Source organism: Coccomyxa subellipsoidea, assembly GCF_000258705.1.
Source record: "Coccomyxa subellipsoidea C-169, whole genome shotgun sequence".
Taxonomy (NCBI): domain Eukaryota; kingdom Viridiplantae; phylum Chlorophyta; class Trebouxiophyceae; family Coccomyxaceae; genus Coccomyxa; species Coccomyxa subellipsoidea.
This window is the reverse complement of record NW_005178036.1, coordinates 1,498,977-1,522,522: the sequence shown is the minus strand read 5'-3', so window position 1 is coordinate 1,522,522 and position 23,546 is coordinate 1,498,977. Positions and strand designations below refer to the sequence as shown.

Genomic DNA, 23,546 nt, shown 5'->3' with positions numbered 1-23,546 from the left:
ACTTCTGGTTAGGAGATTCAACAGGGGATACTAAAGACTACTTAGTACTAAGTAGTCTTTAGTAACCCCTGGATTTAAGGTAAGAAGGGTGCATAATATACAAGTTTGGGGATCCAGAGGTATCGATGCATGTAATCCACTGGTCCCTAATGTGCCAGCTTGACCTGCTCTACATGAAGGCTCCTGCTGAAGCAACCACTAAAGAAAGAAAAATTGCATTAGCAGATTCAGAAATTTAGAACACGAAAGGAAAGTACAATGTAATCATAAGTAAGGTGTACTGAGAGGACCCACCTGGGCCCTGCAGGACTCCAGCTCTGCGGAGGTTTTTGCGAGCAACGAGCGCTCCTCCTCAAGGTTGCCATCCAGCTCGCATTTCTTGGCGGCCAGCTGCTCTTGGGCAGTGGTTAGGTTTGCATGGCGGGTGGTGATGTCCTCTAGCTGCGCCTGCAGCCCCTGGTTGTCCAGTTCTGCCTCGTTCAGCTGGCCTGCACAGCAGTCGGTGCACAGGTCAGTCATGCGTCACTCGCACTTGAGATGCTTGTTGATATATACAGGAATTTAGATATCATGTAATCTATTGCCCCATCTTAGAGGTCATCTGAGGCCTTAGCGGCTAGAGGCATTAGGTCTACTTCAGGGGCTCACGCACAATAACAACATATTGTGTCTTGGCACACCAAACAGGCCTGGTTATACTCCTTCCTTCTGGAGGTTACAGAGCATAATCAACCAGGATGTACATGGAGGAGGAAAGGAAGAGCAGGGCGCACCTTCAAGCTCCTGCTGGTAGTTCTGCGCGGTCTCAGCCTCCTTGGTGAGCACATCCAGACGTTCCTGCAGGGCGGATAGCTGCGCTGCAAGCTGCGCCTCTCTGTCTGCAGCCTCCGTGCCAGACTGGGCAGCTGCTGCCTTGGTTTCCTCATGCTCAGCATACAGCTTAGTCAGCGCTGCCGCCTTCTCGGCCTTGTCGGCTTCCAGCGCTGTGATCTGGTCGGTCATGGTGGCCACCTGCAGCAATGACTTCAAATGAAATGCAGTACACAAAGTCTTCTGTCGAATCATGAGATGTAGGGGTGTTAATCATGACTCATCACCCAGAATAGCGCTGCCTGGCCCCTTCCAGCATATAGCATCCATGCACCAGCATCCTGACAAGGTGCTGCTGTGAAGGATCAACGGAGATCATTTCTTGGTGATACATGATACTGCCGAGGTTTTGAAGCTCTTTTGAATGAACAGTCGATGCACCACAAGTGCTCTGCTTTTTGTGCATAAAATTCTGGCATACATTTTAGCAATTCGAAGTCAGTAATTGAATGTGTAGCTCACCTGTGCGGACAGAGTGGAGCAGGAGGCTTGCGACTCAGTCAGCTGAGTCTCAAGAGAGGCAGCCTGGTGCTCCAAGCTGCTCTTGGTCCCAGCCGCCTCAGCAGAAATGCCCGCCAGCTGTGCAAACACACAAAATCATGTCAGAACATGAAGTGCAACCACAGGTTGCGCAGTCTGAAGTGCCGTGGACAAATTATGTGCAAGGGTACTCAACAGTATTGATCCCTTCATGCGTGATAAGTATATTTGTACCTCTGTCTGGAGCTTGGAGATCTGCTCGTTGAGCGCAGTCTCCTTGGCAGCAGCGGCGTCTGCGTCCGCCTTGTGCTGGTACTGCAGATCTGCCAGCTCTTCATTTGTGGCCTTGATCTGCTTCTCGAGCTCGTTAATCTCGGGCAGCCGGGCCTGTGAGGACACATAATCACTCGTCAAAACTAGAGTGACACCCATCAACCCGTTTCATATCTGACCTAGCCTTCATCACTGCACGTTGTTTTGTGCAGGGGCTCCACATCCTTCTCATGAGAATCAACCTATATGAATGAGAATTGAGACATGGTCACAGTGTAGCATGCATGCAATGATGACAAGCTGCATAGAATCGGCTGTGAGTCTGATGAAGCAAGCTGCAAGATGGTGTGCACCAACCTGCGCTGCCACAAGGTTCTCCTCAGAGGACTGGAGGGCGGCCTTTGTGCTCGCCAGGCTGGCCTCCAGCTCATCCTTGAGTGCTGTCAGCTCTGCGCTGGCGTTCTGTGCATCTGCCAGGTGGCCCTCCACCTCAGCCTTGGCCTGCTCCAGAGCCTCGTGATCTGCCACCTTGGTCTCCAACTCAGCCCTGCACAGCGGCACGGGAATTAGAGTGACACGCACATGGGCCTTGTACACCGTAATTTGATAAATTTACAGGTATCCAATGTTCAATGATCCGTGAGGTTGCTCTTGCTCTGAATTCCCAAGCCAGAGTAGTTATTCTGTTATGGATTTGGGCGATTACTGACACACAACGGCGAGCACCTCTGAAGTACCGTATTGGGCGTACCAACCATTCAACGTCATGCACCTACTGTATGCAGTTTGAACTATAACTACAGGGATATGTATTGGACATAGGCTGTGCAATGTCCTGACTGTCTGTGGTGAGATTTGTGCATAGCATTTGGCTTGAGACCATCAATTAGGACAGTTCACGTGGATGAGAAATTCTACCTGAGGCTCTCATGGTTGTCGGTGAGGTTGGCATGCTCCGCCTCGAGGTTGGCCAGGCTGGCGGACAGGTCATCGCGCTCCTTGCTCAGCTCAGACACTGTCGCCTGCGCCTCTGCCAGCTCGCCAGCAATGTTGTTGCACTCGCCTGCAGCACAGAGAGCTCATAATCCCACACAGACCACAATAAAAGATAGTGAACATTTTCACGATGCATTCCTTGGAAATGTCATTGCAACGGACACATCCTCTTCATCTTCTTCCCCTCTGCATTCCTCTTTGACCCTTGCAATACTCATTTACATCAGATCCACTCTTCCAAACAGGGGAAAATATTTGTAGGAATGCCTTGTCTCTTGCCTAGAAAGATGTTCCTGGCAGTGCTCGCAACATACACATGTTCTGGAACTTTAATGAGCACTTGAAGATGGAAGGAAAAAATGTGCATCTGCAGCAAATAAATCTGCTCACCCTTCTTGACTTCCAGGGCGAATTGAGTCTTCTCCAGGTCGACCTGGACGGTCTTGAGGGCGTTCTCCAGGGAGGACATCTGCCCCTTGGTCTGGTTGAAGTTGACCATGATGCTCTCCCGCTTCTTCTCTGCCACTGCATCACGCTTCTCCAGATCCTGCAGCCACCACATGCACACTTTCATACTCCGTGCATCCCTTTCCCATTTATTCAAGAAGGAAAACGCTCTCCTTTCAGCTGAAGAATTCAAGGCACATCCTGTGAATCCTCTGGCAGTCACAGCCAGATGACCTTTGAATGGAGCGCCCTATTGCAGCATGCAGTGTAGCAGAGATATGCAAGAGACAAGCCTGGCTTGGGCGAAGGGGCACCCCAGTCATGTGACTTTTGAGAGAATCTGCCTGAAATATGTTATTTGGGGCAGCAAAGGTCGAGTGCAGCTGCAGACCTTGGTGAGTCGGCCGGCCTGGCCGCGCAGGGACTTGAGCTCGCGGTCCAGGGCAGCCTTCTCTATCTGCACGTTTGTCTTGTCCTGCACCGCCGCCTTCAGCTTCGTCTCTGTCGCTGCCAGCTTCTCCCTGCGCACACCCATGTAATTAGTGTGTCTATTCCACAGCACAGCATCTATTCCACAGCATCACATGAAAAGCAAAATTGTATTCTTTCAATCGGTATTTTGCTGAAGTTCCCTGTTTGGGACATGTGGCACTCACCGGGTCTTCTCAAGATCCTTTTTCGTGCGGTCGAGTCCCTGCTGGCCGCCCTTCGAAGTGGTCTGCAGTGCTGCCAGCTCCTGCTTCAGCTTCAAGGTCTCCTCCTTGTGCTTCTGCCTGCACATCCAAAGAAAGTCATGTTATATCTGGCACTCGCACAGAAACGAAAGGGAAGGGACTAGCTCTCCAATAAGTTATTTATGAGCTCATGCCCGTTTTTTGAAATGTTGCAGTCTCAGACACAAGGTGGCTGTTTATGAGGCATGATCACTCAGGTGAGAAATCAGCAAATCAGCAAAACACATCCTAATGCCTGACATGCGCACACCTCATCTCTCGCAGCTCGTCAGCAGCCTTCAGGGTGCCGGCCGCGCGAGCAACCTTGGCCTCCAACTCAGTCTTCTCGGCAGCCGAGCTGGTGAGCAGCTTGCGCATGCGGTCCACCTCAGCGCTGCCAGCTGCCTGCGCAGCAGCGACTGACTCCTCCGCCGCGTTTCCAATTTCCTCTGCCTTGCCCTCGGCTGCCTTGGTGGCTTCCTGTCACATGCCACAAATAGGAAGCTCACCTCTGATCATGCCACAGCACCTCATTCAGTTCTTGTAGTAGCACATGATCTCTGTAAAGGCACCCCGCAGCAAAGGTCAGGAAGAGTTTCACTGATATATTTGCAAACGCGGTATCAATCCCTGGCTGTGTGTGAACAAATGGATGCATTAGTCATCAGGAGAGGTATCCTCAATTTTCAGTTTATAGATGCACACCTGGGCTGCCACAAGGTTTGCCTGCGCCTCAGCCAGGGCAGCATCCTTCTCGCTTTGCAGAGCCACCAGCTGCCGGGCAGCTTCTGCCTGCGCGGCCGCCAGCGTCTCCTCTGCTTCCTTGGCTGCCTTCTCAGCTTCAGCGTTGAGTGCGGAGATCTGTTCCTCCAGGAAGGTCACGCGCTCTGCTGCCGCCTCGGCACACGCCTGCGTCTCACCTGCTCAACAGAATCAACCACACTCAGTCCGCTTTTCTCCAATTGCAAAGGTGCCTCATGCAAAGACTGGCATGCTTATGAGGTGTTCTGGAGGGACACTATATGAACAGCAAATTGTTCTGCCAAAGCTCATTTTATTTCTTAGATACAAAAATTGTGGTGCAGCAAGGAGAGCTCTGCAATTAATACCTATGTTGGCCTCCAGGGCGGCTGCCTTGGCATGCAACTGCTCGATTTCCTCGTTGAGCTCTGCAATGGTGGCAGCCTTGTCGTCCATCTCAGCATCGTGCTGGGACTGCAGGTCGCGGCTGTGCTCCTCTGCAGCGGCTGTGGCCGCCCTCAAGCTTGCAACCTCGCCATCGTGCGCTGCCTGCATGCGAAATGTGCATCCTTGAGCTCTACGACCCAATGACTTTAGATATGGCCATGCATGAGTGACATATCCGCATTTGCTCCCTCATGCATGTTGAGGAGACTGATGAATGTCCACACTTCTCCATTGCTGCAGTGCAACAACATCAAACAGATGTTGGAGGGCCCTGTATGCCTGCACGCCTGCGATCAAACAAATAAAGACATCAAGCCCGGGTGAGATGAAAGGCATCACCTGTGCCTTTTGCTGCTCAGCAATGATGCGCATCATGCTGCTTTCCAACTCGGCTGCGGCTTCCACCAGCTTCTTCTGCAGGCGTTCCATCTCCTCCCTTGCCTCGGCGGCTGCTTTCTCAGCTATCTCACGCTCACCCTGCAAGCATACAATTTTATATGATCATATTAAATGTTGCATTGATGATGCACTTGGAACATTGCCTGTTGCCCGTGACTGCATTACTTCCATACTGGTGCTCACTAGATGATTGCTTTTTGTCGCATTTTCTTTATTATGCCAATTCATTTCCCGCATGCTGAAGAGTGTATATGTGCACTTCCGTGTGCGTACTAGCGGGCTTGAGCTTATCATGAATAGTATGCATGCTCGCACAGTGTGCATGGTACATAGAGACGAAGAACTGTCGGCGGCGCACCTTGGCCTCCTTGCATTTGAGCTCGGCCTCGGTGGCGCGAATCTCAGCTTCCTGCGCCTTCTCAACGGCGGCCTTGAGCTCCTCCTCCTGCTTCTTCTGGTACAGCGGCGCTCGTTTGCGCGTCTCCAGGTCGTGGATGTGGTCCTCCAGCCGCTTGTTTGCGTCGTACAGCTCCCGCGCGCGCCCGGCAGCCTCCGCCGCCTTCTCCTCTGCAGCCTGTAAACGCAACCACAGTGGTGCTCTCAGTATGAAACAAACCATGCCTCAGCTTAGCATGCACTGACGGCTGATACAGTGCTGAGCCTGTTCAACATATCATACGAGCTCGTGGCAACCCAGGGCAAATCTGTTTTGATTGCAGGCGTTCAGAAATGACTTCAGCATCACGACAGGTGATTGTTTCTTGACAGACATGTAAAGAGCTCTGATATTCTGCATGATTGGCAGATCGACGCGCACCTCGGCAACCTTTTTGGCTTCTGCCAGTGCTTCCTTGTGAGCAGCCGCTCTGCTTTCCAGCTCAGCCACCTCCTGCACCACATCAGCCACACTTGTCTCACATCGTTGTTACCTTTCTACTCACAATGAGTCGCAGCATGCGGCCGCTCAGACATGAAGAACGTCTCCGTTTTCTCAAGGCCAATCAATCTATTAGTCGATCCTGACTTCGTTGCCAAGAGCGGTGTCTATAGTGACCGTTCTGGTGTCCACACAGAAATCTCTGCCGCACCTGGGAGTGCTGGTCCAGGCGGCTGTCGAGGCGGCCCTTGTCCAGGCGCAGTGCGGCGGCCTCCTCGGAGGCCTCCAGCAGGGAACCCCTCAGGACGGCCGCCTCCTCCTGTGCCGCGCGCGCCTCCTGCTTCAGAGTGGCCACCTGCGCCTGCAGCTCCGCCTCTCGCCCACTTGCGCTGCTCTGCCGCGCCTCCATCTCCCCTCGCGCCTCCTCCAGCTCCTGCATTTGCCAACAGCATTGCCGAACAACATGTTTGAACTTTTGATGTTTGGATGCAGCAAACCGTAAGGGCTGGCATCTTGTTCCCTGGTGAAGCCAAAGTCATGTTGTGCCTAGCTTGGAGCTTGTTCAGGCTTAATAAGAGATCTGACCTCAAGTCTTTGTTGGTGCATGCTGGTTATATTGGTGTACATTACTTGGGCTGTTTGTGTTTGCTGCCTAGCTCGGTGTAGATAAACTTGTTGCCAGCAAGGGAAGTGGCTTTTACTGGACTGCCGTATCTTTAAGACCCTGTGATCTGGGCCAGAGAGCGTGATCTCTGTTCAGGCCCCTCATGCAGGTGGCATTGTGATGCACTTGGAACATGCAATCAAGGCCAGCTGCGCACCTGCTGCAGGCGGTCGGAGTCTTCCCGGAGCTGCGCGAGGTCTTTGTCGGCCTGGCGGTTGCGCCAGCGCGCCTCCTCCAGCTGCGGCAGCAATGCGTCGCGCTCCTCCGCCACCGTGCACAGCTCCGCCTCCGCCACCCTGCGCTCAGCACCCGCGCTCAGTACGCACATCAGCATCGTTCTACGGGTGCATGCGCTAGCACACGCACTCCCGACCTCAGCACATTTGTGCGTTCCCCTGGTGCAAGCCGTTGTCTCAGCCCACCCCAACGTGAACTGACGCCGGCACTCAAATTTACCAGCACTCAATATAGGAGAAACAAGGGTGGAGGCCGGAGGAAAGCCAATTGAAGATGGGCATCCTACGAAGACAGGAAGGGGAGTTGCTTCTCCTTCCCTATGTCTCCATCCCTTCTGTAAGGCACTACAAGCCGGCGCCTCACCTCAAGGAGCGTGCCGTGAGCACGCAGAAGCACATGCCAGTTTGGTCAAATTTTGAAACATCTGCTGCTGTGTGGAGCAAAACTCACCTGAGCTGCGCGTCGCTCTGCTTGGCCAGGTCGCTCATGGAGTCCAGCTCGCTGTCCATCAGGCTCTGCTGCATCTCCAGCTGACGGATGCGCGCCCGCAGCTCCGCCACATCACCAGCACCCTCCCCCTCACTCGGCCTTGACACCGCCCCATCCTCCTCCTTGTTTGTCACCTCCTCCAGCATCTCATCACCTGCATGCACGCAAATGCAACCTCTAAACACATCAAAAAGCGCACTGCATTTCCTGTACTCGCATGCATGCCACCTCAAGCAGTGTTCCTTGGAGCATCCTATCAACGGCTCCACGCATGCATATGCCTTCCAGTGTTACCTTTGCTTCAAATGATCGCGGTTGCAGGAAAGCTGGCTGATGCGGAAAGCTAGAGTCTTTGAGGAGCATTTGCACTGAGTCAGTCAGCAAGGAAAGAGCACCTCGGGAGCTGCGGCGCCTCTGGGGGGAACGAGAGCGGCTGTCCTCAGTCGCAGACACTGTAGTGTCGTCGGTGCAGTCCTCGTCAAAGTTGGGCAGGTGCGACGCAAACGGCCGCTTCCTTCCCCTCCCCTCTGCACACCCCAAAGCATTTCAATTCTTCAAATTTTTGCATTTTTCACTTGTGCATCAAGCATGCCCATCTGCAACCATCATCGACGCAGGAATGCAGTCCTGAGCGGCACACCCCAAGGGATGCATTGAGCTGGCAAAGGGCTGCATGTGGTAGAAAGCAGGCACCTTTGGCTCCGGGGCACCACGTCTCGCGGCGGTTCTCCTTGCGGCCGCTGCCAGCGCTGGCCGCCTCCTTCTGCCCCTCCAGCAGCCGCGTCAGGCCAGTCACCTGTGGAGACATAGCCCATTAACGTACGACATTCCACCACATGTTTTGCCAAATATCCAGTCCCCATCACTCAGCGCAACATACCACGTACAGATGTCCAGAATAAGTGAACCGCTGGGCTCTCGCCAATATCCATGACCGCTGAAACAAACACGGGGCTGAATGCGCAGGCAAAGTGCACCCACAGGAGGATTACGCGGCGTCCCCTGACTCTAATTGTCTCACCAAGACGTCAATGAAGGTCATGATGATGAAGAGATCAATTTTGATCAGGTTCAACTCTAAGATGTCGACATGTGGATGCCCCTCACCTGGCGCTCGGCACGTTCGCGCTCCTCTTTCTCCTTGGCCAGCTGCATCTGTACGCGCTCGTTCTCCTGCTCCTTGTGCAGCAGCTCTGCGCGCAGCTGCGCTATCTGCTGCTCCACCTCCGCGTTCCTGCCGCACACACACCGCAGATGTTCAATGGGTATTCTGACCAAAACCTCGCGCCACCCAATCGCCCATGCATCCTGTGCATTTGTCCATCGCAGAGCAGCGTGGTGCTGTGGTCCATTGTGTCAGCTCTCAGTGGAAGCCCTTACAAAGACTATCATTGCATGGACACGGCTAGCCAATAAGCGTGGGACATAGGAGTGATTAAGGGTGTGGGACTTAGGACAGAAATGGGAGCAGGGATGTTGCCTCACCCTCCGCCGTTGGCCGCCAGCACGCGGCGCAGCTCCTCGATCTCCTTGGCCTGGCGCTTGAGCACGGCGGCGTCCGACAGCACCTCGTTCACCATGGCGTTGTTCACCACGCGCTTGGCACGGCAGGCAAAGCGCAGCGTGCTGTGGCTCTCGTCCGAGTGCACAAAGGCCGGCGTGATGTTGCAGATGATGGCCGTCTTCGCATTGCCTCCCAGCGACGGCTGCAGGATGCGCGTCAGCTTGGAGTCCCTGTACGGTATATGCCCCCCTGCATGCGCAAGAAATTGCATGTTGGCTCACCCCATTGTTCTTTGATCTCAGATTGCGCAGCCAATCTGAGTGGCTGTCCAGATATTGATCCCTCTTCCTAGGATCTTTTACTGCGCTAGATCTCCTGATCAGATGTAGGTGTGCTCATGCACATCCTGACTGACTGAAGGCTGCAATGCTGTGCATGCAGAGAAGCGTAGACAAGGCCTGTTTGCGAGCTTAGATTCTGACGAGGGGCTGACCCTGGGTCTGGGTGCCCTCGCTGAGCTTGTTGATGACGGTGCCGAGGGTGAGCAGGGATTTGTTGATGGAGGCGCCCTCCTTCATGCGCAGCCCCTCCGCGCCAGTCTTGCTGATGCGCTCCGAGCCCGCCAGGTCCACCAGCGTCAGAACTGACACCCACACCGCCCCGCCCTCCTCCGATTCCTGGTCCAGGCTGCGGCTCTCCACCACCTGCGCCAAATGTAAATACATGGAAAAGGGTATTTCACGACAGAATACATCCCTGCAGCCTGAAACTATTGCACACGACGCAGAAGACACTTCACGCATGAGCACATCTGTGATCTTGAAGTTGGGCAGCAGCAATGTTTACTGTAAGCGCCCCTCAAGCTCGTGCACGTGTAATCAGCAATATGCTTCCATGGGATCTGGGAAAGTTGCTTGATCCTGCCAGGAAGCAGGAAGGAAGGCGGGTGAGGCAGTGGTAGGGGTGTGGGGTGGTGCGGACCATGCGGAAGATGGAGTGGGAGCGGCTGGAGTTCTTGTTCATGCGAGTCTCCCCTACGTGGCGGGAGCGCTCGCCCTCCTCCAGCAGCTGGAGCACATGCTCCACACTTGTCACAATGTCCTCGCGCAGGCCAGCCACATAGACCCCGCTCTCCTTGCTCTCGTGGATCTGCAGCTTGGTGCTGTCTGTCGACAGCAGGTCGTTGACCTCCTCGTTGTACAGCTGCATGCAACCAAGGAGATGTGTGAGGTTGTCCCTGTTCCCAGTTGTACACATCTGCAACCTCAGGAATGACAGTGGGGGCACCTGAAGAAAGGTGTGCCATACTCAACGGTTTATAAGGCCTACAGAAATTTCTAATTGGCAATTGTGACAGCGCTCCAAGTCAGAAAGGTGTTTGGCTTGGCCTGTGATCAGGGGAATTCCTGAAAATACTCACCTCCATATAGGACACTCGGACCAGGTACTCTCGGTCTTGTGTGCTGGATATGTGATTGAAGATGTCTTGAACGGCAAGAGGCACGATGCCTGGGTCCGAGGCTGTCCCACGCATTGTGTGGGTTTTGCCACTGCTCGTCTGCCCATAGGCGAAGACCGTGCCATTGAAGCCTCCAACGACCTTCTTGACCAGATCCTTGGTGGTGTGTTGGTAGACGGCCTCTGTGCTCCAGCTGCTGTCGAAGACGTTGTCGAGGCTGTACCCGCCGTCTGGTGCATCCCTGCCAGCTGGTTGGATTGTGTTTCCCTCTATCCTCCAGGCAGCACCCTTCTCCGCCTCCACTTCACTCAGCGGACGAACTCTGACACTCACACTGCAGCAATGGCATTATTATTGAGGAGCAGGCCTCAATGTATATGAAAACCAGGCTGTAAAGTGAAAGACTGTCCTCTTAGGCTGACACTGGCACTGAAGAAATTGTGGTCCTGTCAACACAACTTTGCTTTGAAAATAAATTGTTAGGTATGGAATATCTGTCGCAGACCGATGCATGACACGCTCCTGACGTCTTTTACATACCTGATGTTCTCCATGGCAAGAGGCAAAACGACGCTTTGGCTCCTCTCAAGCGGCCTTCACGTCACAAAGGATCGAGTGTCATATGTGAAACATATAGAAAGGCAAGACCATGGCTCACTTCTATACCCCCTTCACCAGGAATTGAAATGCATCGATCACCTGGCCCTTCAACGGTCAAATTCATAGCACGTTCCCCCATTCCCTCCTCTGCCCAGGGCAGCTGCTGGATCCTAGTTGAGGCATGACGAATACAGCTGATGAGGTTGTGGCATGTCATTAAAGCATGTGGACCCATCTGTACGTGCGGTGACGTGCGGTGCGTTCAGCAAGAGTGGTGAGGACTTCATATCAGTGGCGACAGGTGCAGACTCTGCTCGGAGCAGAGACCAGGTCCGAACAGCTGTAGGCAACTTGCCATTTGCAATTGCTTGAAGCAACAGAGATTTCACCGGTTGGCATGTTACCCATCTATGATATATCAGCCTCAGACAAAGAAAGCTCTTGCGTCATTCTCAAGAGCTCCACACACCAGTACTGCACTGCACTGCAGGTCCTAGCAGCCAATCATGATCCTGAATCAGGATTCCTGATCAGAAACCTCACAACCATGAAATCAGACGGCATATGTACTCTGCTCACTGGCAGCTGCAAGCTTGGGGACGCTGTCTCTTGCTCATTCCCTCAATCTTTTCTTGGCTGCGAAACCAAACATGACAATGTTTGGCATGCACACTGCATCAGACCACGTGAGTCCCTACAACGCATCGCTAATCAAGCGCTGTGCACCCCATGCTCTTGTGCTAACTACTCTACGGAAGGATACTTGCTCAACAAAAGGCCATGAGGCTGCAAATTTAATACAATAATTGCATTTCCTCCCACGTATATATTCCAACCACTCGCTCGGAAGCCGCTGGCCAGCTTACTCAAACACTGCAGATATTTGCCTTGCAGGCCTGATGTGGTAAGGTTGTCCACTGGGTATGCAACACCGGGAAACACAGACCAAAAAGCTGTGCCGGCCCTATAGTATTCCCCATGTTGGGCTACTGTGCAAAAGCAAGCAGCACAGCAATGAGTCAACATTTGCTTGGTCAGTCGTGCAGAACAACATTTTGAAGGGCCCTAGTCTAGGAGCAACATCTGAAAGACCCACCCGCTGCTTGACAAAGCAAATTATCGTTGCTTGCCTTCTGCAGCTGACATTGACACAACAGCGAGCTGTGCAACCATTGCACTGCGCGCCGTGCAGTGGTTGCACAGTAGCATGCAACTGGACATGCCCAGTTCTGCAACTTCAGCATGACTTCTTTGTTGGCGCCAGACAGCCTGTCACTGGCAGTCCATCACCTGCCCCTCCATGACTCATAAGCTGGTGAATGCGAGCCGACGATCGGCTTGTAGATGGTGTGTGCAGGCATCATGTGGTTGGCACCCTCCTGCACGCAAAGAACCATGTCACCCCAAGAAAGACCGCTTTAAGGGAGGACAGACCTCAGATCATGCCGAATTGTCAACACTCCTTCCTCATCTTCAAACCTCTTGTTGCGCAACCCACAAAAGCATAACTAGCATGCACTGGATGGCTGACTCGTGCTGTCGCAGATCAGTGATCCAACACACTTGCAGGCCCCTTTCAGCACATTCCACACAGATCGGCAAAACTTGATAAGTGTGTTGAACACCGGAAACACCGCATGCGGTGACCCTGGTTTGTTCGATTGGCACATCATCAAAAGCGCCGCTGAGGAACAAAATCATCAGCAGGTGGGCACTTGAGTCACCTTGGGCGCCCATGCCTCCATTCTGGGCACAGCAGTCCAGGAGCTGGGGGCAGGCACCATGTAGCCATCCATGAAGAGGGCGTGGGGGATGAGTGGCACCATTGGCGGGTGCTGGTGCACCATGGGAGGCATCATGGGGCCTTGCACGTGGGGCACAAAGTGGAAGCCGCTCGGCGGCGCAGCGAATATCGGCGGGGAGAAGCCGTAAGGGGGGTTGCCGTAGGACGGGTACGGGCCAGGAGCCATGTAGAATGGACCTGCGCACAAGTTTGCAATTCTTTCCAGAAAGCACTTTTCATCTGCATGCAATCTTACCATGCAAGCATAGCTTCTTGTTCACTCCTGGCCCTGGCAGTCAGGAACAGCAGAAGTGTGCAGACATGTTGTGGCAGTCCTAGCAGCGCTATTACCATTGGTACAGGAGTCTTCTGAAAAGGCAGAAGTCCTTCATCGCAGATTGCACCTGGGGCATATCCATTGGTGGCAGGTCGAGGCACCATCGGCCGATGCAGCGGGATTCCTGCCGGGGGGACACCCCGCTGTAAGGGCATCCCATTGTTGATCCACTCCTGCAGGAGCATCACAGGAAGCTTTTCGACCCTTTCCTCAATGAGGCTGCGCAGTTAGGGCGCTCGAACAGGTACCTCCAGAGATGGGAGGCTGCAGCTGGGTGAGCACCCTCACTTTGCTGCGTGTGCTGTTTATTCTTAATAATTGGCTCTATGCCCCGGCTGACGGGGACGGTATAATACCGCGGATCGTGCCCACGGTTGATCGGGTCTTGCTTGGATCTGGCGAGTCCATCAAGAGGAAGGACTTTGGTAGCCTTTGCCTGCACCTTGTCAGCAACTTGACACCTTGCCTCTGGCAGGAAAGGCGTGTAATAACATAAGAATATGTGGCTCTTGACGGTTGGTTAAAATCATTACCAATTCGTCAGAGGGCAGCTCAGCGCTGCACCGGCGCCCCTCGCTGCTGCATAGGCGCGCCTTGCGCTGCCGGTCAATCTTGCTCATCGCCAGTGCCACATGCAGCGGCTTTGCTCCGCCCGCCTGTGCAGCAAGCAAAGGTTGATCAGCGGCTGTCCACAAATTCACAGGCGTCCCAGCACAGGAAATGACTTTTTATTGTTATTACTACACGCCTTTCCACTCCATGAGGATCAGGTGCTTCGCAGCAGCGTTTCTATGACGGCCTTCCAACCTTCTCTAACTTGGGCTTTCCTCCACCAGGTCAGAGATCAACCAAGAAATTTCAGGTCCTGTCTGACAAAATCTGACATAAGTTTAGAGAGGACAAATAAACTATACCACTCAGAGTGCTGGCCAGAAGAGAAATCCCAGTGAGAGCGCGGCGCAATAATCTGCCTTTGCCTTTATGGGTGCATTGGAGATGGATCAAAGAACTCATAGAGCACAAATGCTTTTCAGGGTTGGTGTATCAGGCGGTGCAGCTGGGCAGCGCACCTCCTTGTTGTGGAGCGCAGCGATGCTGTCAAGAGCCTGCTGGTTTGTTTCGAACTGCACAAACGCCACCTGTTTGCTGACGGCATTGTGATCAAACAGCACTCGGCAGGACTTCACAGCACCATACTCCTGCAACAACGGCTACAGGATCAAAGAGAAATTTGCCAGAGTGACAGTGGCTTCATGTTTAATAGGTGAAAGGAAGATGTATCTTCCAGTAACTTATGCCAATCAAAGCTTGGGCTATGCAGGCAGCGGGCTTGGAAGGATCATAATTGGGCAGACCTTGAAGAGATATTTCAATGGGAGCACACCTTGAACATAAGCTGCAGCCTTTCATCATCAACATCAGGTGCCAGATTCTTTACGTACACGTTGTTCTCCCTTAGTGTGTCGTCTTCAGTGTGTACTTCCTTTGAACTCTGCATAAAGACACCAATACATTTTTGAGCTGCAGGCTCTCACTTGATCCTTGTGGAGATCGAAGCTGACATCAGGCAAGAAGAAAATATTATGGTTGCAATAAGCTCAGCGCACCACGCCATTGGCGATCGTGCAACCATTGGTACTGATGGAGGAGCTCTTTTGGAAGCCCTGTGGGGAGACGTCCAGCATAGCTGGAAGCGTTGGGGATCCGGCTCAATTTGATCGCATAGGACTCTTCTTAAAGCTTCACAGATTTCTGGCGAAACCCTCAAACAAAGGAACCCATGCTTGTACCTCCCGAAAACGAGCACGGATCCCAACTCCTGCAGGAGGTGCGAGGTTTTGACCTCGTTGAGCGTCCGTGAAGACTTGAGACTGCAACACCAGACCAAAAGCAAGAGTCCCAAAAGGCAGCCGCAATTGGATGTGCACGATAGGGTGAGTCTGGTGTGCGAGAGTGTGGTGCAATTTTCCACCCCCTGTGTCGTGTCGTGTGGTCCATTACCGGATGGATCCGCCTGGATGATTTTCTTGGAACATGCTATGAGGTGCATGCAACCTGATACAACAATTGATTACGGAAAGCATACCATGTCTAAGAGAATTCAGACATGCATGCTAGTAGAATTAGCTATTAATATCAAAGGCTGCATTCTTCTCAGCCATAGCAAATACTATCATAGGATCAATCAAAAGCTTCTAGGAAAACTCTTCAAGAAGCTTTAAAGTTTGCCGCAGTCTATTGCGGGTATTGAAATGTCGACAAGGCTTTCAGCTTCATGAGAGAACAGTTATGTGCACTTGAACTTGGTCACTGCGATGCGAGATCCACAAAGGATGCTCACATCGAAGCCATCTCTCAGCTTGCATGCACTCCAATTGCATGCACTTCTGAATGATGTAATGGGGTAGGGATCTCCGAGACGTGATGAGCTGGGAATCCGAGTCACCTTGGGAATCAAATTGGCAATCTATTTGCCACCGAACTTGTCATCTATTGGCAGCACTCATCCTGTGGAATAACAAAACGAACGTTATTCCATTTTGCCTCAGAGCACCTTGTGCAGATAGTACAGCGCTGTCATCCTGCCCCTAGATGTGCCAAAGTGACTCGGGAGCAGACCCTTCCAGCGCTTACTGGTTATTTGGGAAGCAATCCACCGAATTCTCCGTTGAAGATTCTGATGCTAAAGGTCGCAGGGAGGTTCTGTGGACAGGTACAACATGGCTATTGGTGTCAATTCCTAGTAGTGTCTTGTCTTTCCTCACTCACCTGCGACTTGCATTAAATGCCATCCAGGCTTTATTTTTTGGAGCCTGACGCAACATCCTTGTAGTTGAGTGTACTTAGAAGAGCAGCAATTTTCCCTTCCTAGTCACTGATCGACAGTTGATTTGTGTCGAAGGAGTCCGACGGGCGGAAGATGTCACGAACTTGAAGAACATCAGACGCGAGGACGTCATTTTCTTGTGCGAATCAGGACCTTCACCAGCGATCACGGCGATCCTTGAAGCAATTGGTATATTCCACCTGTGCATCACTGCCCACTGTGCTGCTGCAAGTTTTTCACCTCTTCATCCGATTTTCAAAATGTTCCTGCCGAAGACTGACTCTGAAGCGCTTGTATCCTATCCAGGGGATCCGGTCCCAGATGCCACAGCATGGGATGCTGAATTCAGCCGAAAGCACTGGGTCACAAGGCCAGACAGATTTATGCCCGGCTGCAGCATTGGCAACAATCCATACTGGGCTATTCAAGTCAAGCTGGTGCGCGCCCTTGCAATTTGTCGCACGGCTGCCAGCACGCATGAAGGGTCCATGTTTAAATAAATAAACAAATTGTAAGCCGGAGGGTCGATCCAGGCTCTTGCAGTGGCACAAATTCCTCACACTCAGTGCTGCATCCTCTCAATCCCAGCTGTGATGCAGGTGAAAGCATTTGAAAGAGCGGTGCCTCTTGCTGATCTGGCCAACTGGGAAATGGCCGATGTGTACAATGGTCGGGTGATGCCCTTGTCAGAAGAGCAGTGGGACGCTGTGGTTGACAGCTCTCAGGCGTAAGATGTCGCCGTTGAATAGAAGCCTGTGCGGCACGTGTCCCTCTGTCCTGACCAATTTTGAGTAGAAGTGTCAGGTTGCGAATGTCAACAAACGAGATGTTTGTCTTCGACTGTTGGGGTCCCTACAGCTGCTGCCATAGGGATCATATGATCGTGCTGGCAATTTTGAAACACCGCTACAGCACAATTGCCAGCTAAGTTTCGATTTCTTTCATTGTGTTGTCTTGGACTTGATTGGCGGTAGGACTATTTTGATTGATGTGCAATGGGTTCGATTACTTTCATCAATTAATCGCTGGCCCCTTTCTTACGCCAGGGACAATCGGATACAAAATGTGGTGCGGCTGCCATTGAATATATTCTGTGGCCATGAAGATGTAGGCTCAGAAGCCTTATAAGGCTGGTCGAAGGTGTTTTTAAGACTCTTCACAATGAAAATACCAGGGACCCTTGGAAAAGGCAGCAGCGCATACTAGTTTTTGGGTCTGCAGATGCAAGTTACCTTGAAGGTGATCTGATGAAGGAAAGTTCTATTTATTGGGCTTTGCCACGCTGGCCAGAGGTAGCTCTGCAGAGGCCTGACCATGCCGGCCTGCGTCCCTTGGCATGGGGCTGCCGCATGCACCAGACCGCAGGGGTGAACTGGCAATGTTTTGAGTCAAGCTTGCCAAGGCTTGGAGCCAGCAGGGAGCGATGACTCGAGAGAATCATGATTAATCTGGGATGGTTGATATATTTTCAACTTCACAAGTTGTGGCCACCGAACAGTATGGAACAACTACAATGTAAATGGATGGAGGAACTCTCATCTCGATGGTGCAGACAATAGCACAAATTATTGTACAAGCATCAGCCCTGAGTGCTGTAAAAAGTGATTGATGTCAAGATTCAACTTAGAAGTCAATGACTTCAAGTCATGAACACTGGCAGGGCGCAACCGGGGCTTGTACACATGTGCGCCTGCTGGCTAGCGCTTGAAGGACGACCCATGAAGGGCCATATTCAAACCAGGCATGTATAATCACTGAGCCATATCCTGATAATGTTTCCCACTGGAAACATAAAAAAACTGCAAAAAGAAATGCTTCCGCCCGGGCTCGAACCGGGGACCTTGTGCGTGTGAGGCACACGTGATAACCAACTACACCACAGAAGCTCACTGTTGTTGTTGCAATTTGCCTAAATAACAGCCCTATAGACTACTGCTGTGTCCTAGCCATGTCATCTACTCAACTCCAGCTCATCTAGCAATGGCAACGATCATTTCTAAAAACCCATTTTTGATTGCTGGAGTTGAAACGATCTACACGCTCAGATCTGAACGCTTACCCCAGTGGTCGTGCGATCTGAGGGTCTTCAGCCCTGAGCGTGGGGTTCTGTACCGAACTCTTTGGCCAGTGTGATGTTTGTGATGTAAATGGAAAGCAAGTTTTAATTGAATTGAGTTGTCAGAAGCTGATAAACACGCTTGTAGAAGTACAAGGAAGGATCGTAGTTGCTACATCTGTCCTGGGGCCGGCTTTCTCTTAAGGAGGACACCCTTTCCTATTTGATCAAAACGTAATAGAAACAATCCGCTGCTCAGCTGCTTCCAAGAGCTCCACGAGCCCCCTGAAGGGGCCATCGAGAGCAAGCTCTGCAGAACAGCCGATGCCGGCATGACTTGAAGCCAAGGAAATGTTACTATGGAGCGATCTTCAAGCGATTTAGACTTTCTTTTTGCTCAAAGATCGCAACCGATTGAGTAAGTCCTTGCAACCCGTCCTGCATGTGCATGACAGAGTTGGCTGCATGGCCCCTTCAGAGCATGCGACGCCTTTGTGATATCTAGGGTGGCAGAATTGACGGAAAACTGTATCTCTAGCTGCAGATGGTCTTGATATAACTGGTGCAGGAGACAGAAACACCCCAGAGAGGCAGCCATCCTAGTACAGCAGTACTTGAGCACATCGCCGCGCAGTCATCATGACATTGTGTCTGGAGGAGGCGCGCTCAAGAGGGGCAAGCGCGTTGGCAGCCTCATGGATGACCCAGAGCAGGCAGAGGAGGACAGGGGAGTAGGGCTGCTCCGGGTGGCATCCACTCCGGTGTGCTCTCGTTGGATGTCCTGCTTCTTAGCTCACCTCAGCAAATGCTTGTTGATGAGGGCATATTGAGCACAAGCATCGTGTCACATCCCAAGAGCCTGACTTGTCACGTACAATGACCTTTGATGTTGAGATGGCAATGTTGTCCAGGATGAGGCGGCCACAAAGATCCAGCAGTACTACAGGAAGCATCGCCTGGAGCTGGCCCTGCGCCACCGATCCTTCAGCAAGTTCGGGCAGGAGGCCTTTGACCTCATCAAAAGGTGAGAGATGGTGTGGTTTGGCGAAGAAGTCAAGGTTAAACCCGTCGTCCCAATTGATTATTGAGCTTAGATTTGCTCAGGCGGTAGCTTCAATTGAAGATGCTTCAATTGTGGCCCCTCTGCCGCTTAACTTTGAGAGTACCCACAGTGGCCAGCCCGACGCGCACATAACATGCATGCAAGCTCTGTTAAGTACAGACACCAGACACACACACACACACAATGCACTCAGATATACCTCTCAACACTGTCATACTAACCAAGCCAATGTGTGCGTCTGCAGGTATGTTTCTAAGGGGGAGAGCGGGCGGGGCCTGTACGAGGAGAACATAGTGGTGAAGGCGCGCCTCATCCTGCACTTCGACATCAACAAGACGGTGCTCATGAGCGACAAGGCGCAGGACGCCAGCACGGATCACATGGTGAACATGCTGCTGTCTGAGTGTGCCTGGGGACGCCTTGAGCCGGGGCCCAAGTGGGTGCCTGTTGGTCGTCTGGCCACTGATAGGTACGCGTCTCCTCACCTCTGGCATGTCCTTCTCTCAGTGTCGTGAGCATGTGTTTCCAGCTGCACAGATGTCCTGGTGACGTAGGTGTATGCGGCTGTGAAGTCACCAATCTGCGCCCTTCCCTCCTGCTGAACGGCATCTGGAAATGTTCAGCATGTTGTAATGTGCTGCAAAGCACCATGATGCCCTTATCCTAGGCATGCCCTCATGCATTCCGATTTATGTTTTGTCTCCACTCCTTATCAATTGGATACGGCTGCAGCAGGAGCATCAGTCTGCCTGGCATGGCAGAACTTCTGCAGTGTCTGCTCAAAGCTCACAACTGTGCTGGATCAGACGCATGCTCACATTGTGTGCTGCACAGGCCGTCCAATGATCCGCAGCTGATGACGTACCGCAGCTATCTGGACTCCTTCCTGCTGCCCTTCCGCGTGGGATCCAGCCCCGAGAGCGAGCGCTACAACAGCCGCGCCAAACACATGCGCCAGAGCCACAAGCGCAAGTTCACCGAGCCCAGAGAGCCCGGCGAAATGTTCAGGCGCGCTCGCTCCCCTCGGTTTGCTCAGCAAGGGAGTGCACTATGGCGTAAATTTTTCAAATCATGGAATGGTTTTAATGGCGCACAATGGTCAGGTATGGAGGAAGAGCAACGCATGGCATTGGAAGGTTCCCAGCAATATCGTACTGCAGATTCCTGTGGTGCAGCCATCACCATGATGTCATATATCACCATGACTTCCCAGTCCTTGCAGGCGGCAGCAGGCACCATGCTGATTTCTGCACCCCTGAACAGCAGGCTGCATTGCTGTCATGCTGAGGAATTTGTGAATTTTTCCTGCTGCAGGGGTGTTTATGAGCAGCTCAAGGCAGCACTCGCGCTGCCGTGCGAGAGCAGGGAAGCAGCGGGCAGCAGCGATAAGGGGCAGTATCTGTTCAGCGAGGGCGCTCGCCACATCCTGCCCTCCTTCTTCAACCTCCTGAAACACCTGCAGGCACAGGTGCCCAGGCTTGACCCTCTGTTTCACATAACCAACTCGCGCAGTCCTTCGGTGCGGTAGCTATCAGAGAGCTGTGCTTTGCGACCGGCGGTGACAAGTAGGCTGCGTGCAGAGCTGTGATTATATGATCACCGTCGATGGTATTGGGAGTGCTCTTCTTTTAGATAAAAAGAAATGTAGTCGCATGCGCGCAGAAACGGGACTTCAGCATTATCTTCCGGACGTTTGGCGCCGACATCATTGAGGTTGTGGATGAGATGAACCTGTTTGCCACGGGGCAGCACCCCTGCTACCCAGAGGTAGCTCTCTCTCTGCCTTGCATCAACCCCTTTCATGACACAATGATCAACATCTAAGGGCCACAGAGGTGCATATTCTGGAGTGGCAATGATCGAACTTAGCGCTGATTAGGTGCGGATGGACGGCAGCGATGGGAGCGCGACTGACCTTCGCATGAGCGTGCCAGAGTCCACCGGCGCTTTTGTGCGCACCACCGCAAAGGTCGACGGGTCTGTGCTTTTAGAGGGTGCGCTCTTGCGCTTTCCAGAGTGCTGTGCTTCCTAATCATCACACTCTCCTGATCACAAGCAGCATCACTTCATTTTATGCCAAGCAAGCAATTACAAGCAATCTGCCCTCAGAGCCTTGATGGTGTCAGGGCAGCTCTCAGTAAGGCAGGGAACCGCTGCATAGGCCTCACAAAGGCGTTGGAACATATCATGCATCTGGGCAGGCCACATGCTCAGTGAATGCCATTAGCAAGGTTTGCAAGGCCACGCTTACAAGCGGGCGCTAGCATGGCTTGAACAAGACGTGCTACTGGCACGGCACACAAAACACCTGATAGCACTTTATGGTCCCAGGTGCGAGCGAGGAGGTGCTGAAGGCGAGCGAGCTGTCGAGGGAAACGCTGCAGAGGAGCGCGGATGCTGGGCAGGGGAGGCTGCTGTCGGATTTCATCTCCATGCACGCAGCCGTCATGGCCAAGACCTGCCGCGGCAACCGGTGGGTGCCTGCAGCAGCCTCGCCTTCTGCCCCGTGTACATACGTTCACCCTCAGCTGCATCGCCACTGTATACATAAACATGAGGACCCACAATCGCTTGGGTTGCACAGCATATGGACTGACATGTGATCCGCACAGCTGCTGAGCGAACACTCCTTTCCCCTAAAAGAAACACAGATGTGCAAGATGATGGAACCACTATTTCGACCCAGTCAAACACAGTTAATGTCAGTCAAACGAAGTCTTCACCATGTATGCCTGTGAGGCCTCGCATGGCTGCATCTGAGATATTACCTGTGCTGCGCAGGGCGTATGCTATTAGGGATTACTATCCGTTCTGGAAGAGCCGTAACGAGCGCAGCCGCGCGGGGAAGCTGCTGCTGCTGGACGCTGCCGACCAGGACGTGATCCAGATCTTCTTTGACGACAACATCGGCCACGGCGCCGCCCACATCGTTGACGTGCGCGACGTGCTCACCGGCGAGGGGCTCGCCTTCCAGGCACGCGCGCTGTCTCAGACACCTGCATGCCTTGCGGTTGCACAAATCACAGGATGGCACATCACGGTGACGTGTGCCAAACTCCGAGTCTTAATCCCACTGATCAAGCCTGGCAGTGACAAGCTTCCGGGAGCAAGCTTCTGACACAAACTTCTGACACAAACTTGCTTCCGAGGCTGGCCAGCAGCTGAAATCATAGCTCTGGCACGTGTGCTGCCGTGGAACTCGTAGAAACTGCTCCATTGTCTGCTGCATATTTGCCAGCTAGTCATGTGCAACAGCTTTGGAATGCTGTGTATGTTGGCCCTGCAGGATGTGGTGGGGCGGCACATAGTGAAGGTGGAGCCGCTGAATGCGATTCTGGATCCGCAGTACTTCGTGCGCGCGGTGCACGGCTGCGTGCTGGCAGTGCTGCGAGCGCGCTCCGAGATGAGCGAGCAGCACTCCGCTGACAACTCTGGCTTCAGGTGCGGACTCGCCTGCATCCTAGGGCGGCCACGCATGTGTTGCAGAGTTTGGTTCAGTGCCTGGGATCACATGGGAGCAGCCGTCAGATGTCCTACCAAAAAGGAATGGGATGGTCTAAGCAGGCCATGCTTGCTTAAGACAACAGCTCTAGCATGCTGCATGGCCGGTACCCAGATTGCGGGACGTCTCAGCCAACTTCTTTCTAGCTTCCACAGAGGGTCTCTTGGGTCATCTGGCAGGACACTCTGCCAGTCGCCTGACATGATCAATCTTTGAGGTGGCTTTGGCTGTGCTGCAGTGTGCCAGGGGCGATCAGGGAGAGAGAGAGCAGTGTGGGGCCGATAAGGAGAGGGGTGCCACCGCCGGCGCATCACTCACGGCGGGCCAGGGATCTGTGGTCGCTGGTGCACACGCGCTTGACCGCAATGATCCGCCTCAGGAATGCCATGCAGGACAAGAGCTGACGTTCATAAATGAACAATAGAGAATGCAAATAAATATTGTTGATCGGCCGTTCAGTATGTCCATCCAAAGTGCTTGTTGCACCCTGGTCAGCACAAACGCATGCAATAATCTGTCATTGCCGGATGTAGCATTATGCCTGCTTCTTTGCTGGCAATTGCCAGGGATTTGACAGATTCCAAAGAAGTGGTTCTTTGTTAGGAACGGCCCAATGATCTTACAGTCTGTCATTGAACTTCTAAGGGTCTTTATTGTTTCGAAATACTCTTTAAGAAGAGAAGAATTGCTTGTTCAAATTTGGTCATGACATCATAATGCACTTTTGGCGCTGCAAGCAGTGATGATTGTGAGATATCCAGCAAGTCCTCACTGGCACATGG

General features: G+C 52.7%; 2 protein-coding genes and 1 non-coding gene across 3 annotated transcripts; 1 reads left to right on the top strand and 2 right to left on the bottom strand.

The window, feature by feature from the left end:
* Positions 1–9,114: 9,114 nt before the first annotated feature.
* On the bottom strand, positions 9,115–10,932 carry COCSUDRAFT_15452 (kinesin-domain-containing protein; the record flags this gene model as incomplete). The annotated part of the gene is made up of 4 exons (XM_005648135.1): positions 9,115–9,386; positions 9,631–9,841; positions 10,119–10,340; positions 10,558–10,932. Coding segments are annotated over 4 exons (1,080 nt in total), but the record flags the coding sequence as incomplete, so codon positions are not given.
* A 7,023-nt stretch (positions 10,933–17,955) lies between these two features.
* Positions 17,956–18,029, bottom strand: COCSUDRAFT_t36. Its single transcript has one exon. It is a non-coding gene; the product is annotated as a tRNA-Val (tRNA).
* Positions 18,030–18,788: 759 nt separating this feature from the next.
* Positions 18,789–23,459, top strand: COCSUDRAFT_66025 (hypothetical protein). The gene is made up of 11 exons (XM_005648134.1): positions 18,789–18,960; positions 19,111–19,223; positions 19,507–19,731; positions 20,097–20,288; positions 20,577–20,730; positions 20,925–21,029; positions 21,142–21,256; positions 21,594–21,735; positions 22,044–22,302; positions 22,549–22,703; positions 23,003–23,459. The coding sequence occupies exons 1-11, from the start codon at positions 18,895–18,897 to the stop codon at positions 23,166–23,168; spliced, it is 1,692 nt and encodes a 563-aa protein (XP_005648191.1). The 5' UTR covers positions 18,789–18,894; the 3' UTR covers positions 23,169–23,459.
* The last annotated feature ends 87 nt before the right edge of the window (positions 23,460–23,546 follow it).

Bases quoted from the DNA above. Each gene is read 5' to 3' on its own strand.
- COCSUDRAFT_66025 (XM_005648134.1), top strand. From the start codon at position 18,895: ATGGATGACCCAGAGCAGGCAGAGGAGGACAGGGGAGTAGGGCTGCTC. The intron at 19,224-19,506 runs GTGAGAGATGGT...GTGCGTCTGCAG, and splicing joins GCCTTTGACCTCATCAAAAG to GTATGTTTCTAAGGGGGAGA. The intron at 21,257-21,593 runs GTGCGCTCTTGC...TTATGGTCCCAG, and splicing joins CGGGTCTGTGCTTTTAGAGG to GTGCGAGCGAGGAGGTGCTG.